Genomic DNA, 2,195 nt, shown 5'->3' on the forward strand with positions numbered 1-2,195 from the left:
CCCGGCCCTGGCCCTCACCTCGGCGGCCGAAGCCCGGAGGCACCAACTCGGCGGATTTAAACGCGCCGCGGGCTGCCGATTGGCGCGTTTGAAGCGGGCTCGCGGCGAGACGGGCCGCCGGTGCATGCTGGGGGCTGTAGTGCGAGCGGCGGTGCCGACCGCCGATTGGCCGGTTTCGAGGGAACTCGCGAGACCGGCTCCCGATGCACTCTGGGGGTTGTAGTTTGAGCGCGCGCAGGAGGCGGCGCGCGTGCGCACTGCCGCCGCGCGGAAGCGGTCTCGGCCGAGGTGGGTCCCAGGCCGGCAGTGGGCGCGCGCTGCGTGCACCGGGGTGCCAGGTCCCTTCAACACGGCGCCCCAAGCCCCCGCCCAGGGTCAGTGTGTCCTGATGGCCATCTGCAAATACGAAAAGCTAAGCTCCTATCGGAGAGGGGGGTGGGAAGGCCAGACCAGGTGCGTGTCCCTGCTTTGTGAGCAGTGCAGTGGGCACAGGCACTACTGGGTGGACACTGCCCTGCGCGAGCCCGCGGGTGGCCCGGGCTGTGGCAGCTGGCACCGCTTGCCTGACGCCACCCCCTGGCGGGAGCCCGTGGCTGCTCTAACCCCCGTGGTGGCAGCCCCCTTCCTCCAGGGCTGGGGTGAGGGGATTTGTATTCTGCTCCCCACCCCCCGACACCCCTCCCCCCACGCGGGTCTCCAGGGAACCGCCTGAGTGTGGCTGGAGGCCTGTGGCAGGGGCCTGTCCTGGGGAGAGGGCTGAGGGGGACCTGGTTTGTCCCGAGGACAAATGGGGTCAGGCAGACGGGAGGGGTGAGCCTAGAGGCGGAGGTCAGTGGCCAGGCCCGGGAGCCCGCCTGGTGCAGCAAGTCATCCTGCGTGGGCGGAGGGGGGCTGGGGGCAGGCGCAGGTCACAGAAGACCCGGCTCTAGAAAGATGAGGCCACTGGCTTGAAGCGTCCATCGGGGCCTCGGCCTGGAAGGGGAAGGGGGTGGGGGCTATGCTCCCCGCCTCAGGCGGGCTGGCTGTCAGGCCCAGCCCAGGAGCTCCAGCGCCCTCCTCCCCCACTGTCTCCGGGAACAGCCCAGGGCTGGTGCTTCCCGCTGGCGCCAAGGACTCACTGCCCCAGGGGTTACTGCGTCAGGCGAGGGCCCAGGTCCCCCAGCCCAGTGGGTGTGTGGGGTCCCCGAGTCCCAGCTCCCCGGGGGGGTGGTCCACAGGGGCTTGTCTCCCGTTCTCCCCCGGCCGCCACCCCACCCACAGCCACCGGCTTCATTTTCAGTGCTGTGCCTGCGGCCCTCAGCTGCCCAGTGCAGGCCTGAGCTGGACACCACCGCCTGGGGAGGTGCAAGGGTAGTCGGGGGGCCCAGAGGAGGGCCGGGCAGTCAGGGGTGGCACGGCTCTCACAATCCTCCTGGGACCCCCCCCCCCCCCCCGGTCTCGACTCCCAGCCCAAGCCCACGCCCACATCAAGGTGTCGAAGGCGCCAGCCCAGGCCCAGCACGCAGGGATGTCCAGCTGCGTCCGTTGGCCGGGGTGCGGCCCAGGAGCTGCGCGGCCCTCGGGGCGCAGGAAGCGGGACGGGGAGGCGGCGCGGGGCAGTCTTGTCACCGACACACAGGCACCAGCTTTGGGTTTTGCCACAAGCCCCGAGGTCACCAGGGGGCGCCCCTGCCCCACCCTTAAAGCCAGCGGACAGGGAGGCCCTGTCCCCAAGGGGGACCACCATGTGCGGCTCAGCGTGGCGGAGCAAGCCCCCTCCACTCCACCGCAGCAGCCTGGCGGGGCCGCGTGGAAGCCGCCCCCACAGCTGGGCCCTGCCCGCCAGCCTGCACCTGCCCTCAGAGGACGAAAGAAGAGTCCGAGCCACAGTTCAAATTCATCTGCCTCTTCCTGCACGGCCGCTGGCCGCAGGGCCTGCCGCGGAAAGCCAGGCGGACTTCCAGGCTGCCTCCGACCCCTCGGGCCCCCGGGGCGGGCTCACTGCAGGAGGTGGACGGCGGCCGCCTTGCGGAGGAGACGCTCCGTCAGGGGCGAGTTGGGCTTCAAGGCGTCTCGCTCCATCAGCAGGCTCCTGCAGACAGAGACCGGGTCTGTCGGGGAAGCTTCTAGAAGAGCGTGGGCCCCACGGCCTGCCCCACAGCGGGACACAGGCAGCGGAGGCCGGGCCGAGGGGCCGCGGGCAGGGAGCCGTCCCC

The 2,195-nt window shown here is 71.2% G+C and overlaps 2 protein-coding genes across 2 annotated transcripts in view; both read right to left on the reverse strand.

Annotated features, from left to right (window-relative positions):
* The window catches only part of GTSE1 (G-2 and S-phase expressed 1), a 9,934-nt gene extending 8,208 nt beyond the window's left edge, over positions 1-1,726 (reverse strand). Inside the window, exons 1-2 of the mRNA XM_012735091.1 lie at positions 1,678-1,726; positions 19-396 (exon numbers count right to left, since the gene is read on the reverse strand). Of these exons, the coding sequence (XP_012590545.1) occupies positions 19-396; positions 1,678-1,726 (427 nt within the window). The remainder of the gene's footprint in view (positions 1-18; positions 397-1,677) is intronic.
* A 143-nt stretch (positions 1,727-1,869) lies between these two features.
* The window catches only part of TTC38 (tetratricopeptide repeat domain 38), a 10,155-nt gene continuing 9,829 nt past the window's right edge, over positions 1,870-2,195 (reverse strand). Inside the window, exon 9 of the mRNA XM_012735092.1 lies at positions 1,870-2,172. Within this exon, the coding sequence (XP_012590546.1) occupies positions 1,978-2,172 (195 nt within the window). The 3' untranslated portion in view covers positions 1,870-1,977. The remainder of the gene's footprint in view (positions 2,173-2,195) is intronic.

Source organism: Condylura cristata, unplaced genomic scaffold (assembly GCF_000260355.1).
Source record: "Condylura cristata isolate star-nosed mole 26May11 unplaced genomic scaffold, ConCri1.0 scaffold00004, whole genome shotgun sequence".
NCBI classification, from domain to species: Eukaryota; Metazoa; Chordata; class Mammalia; order Eulipotyphla; family Talpidae; genus Condylura; species Condylura cristata.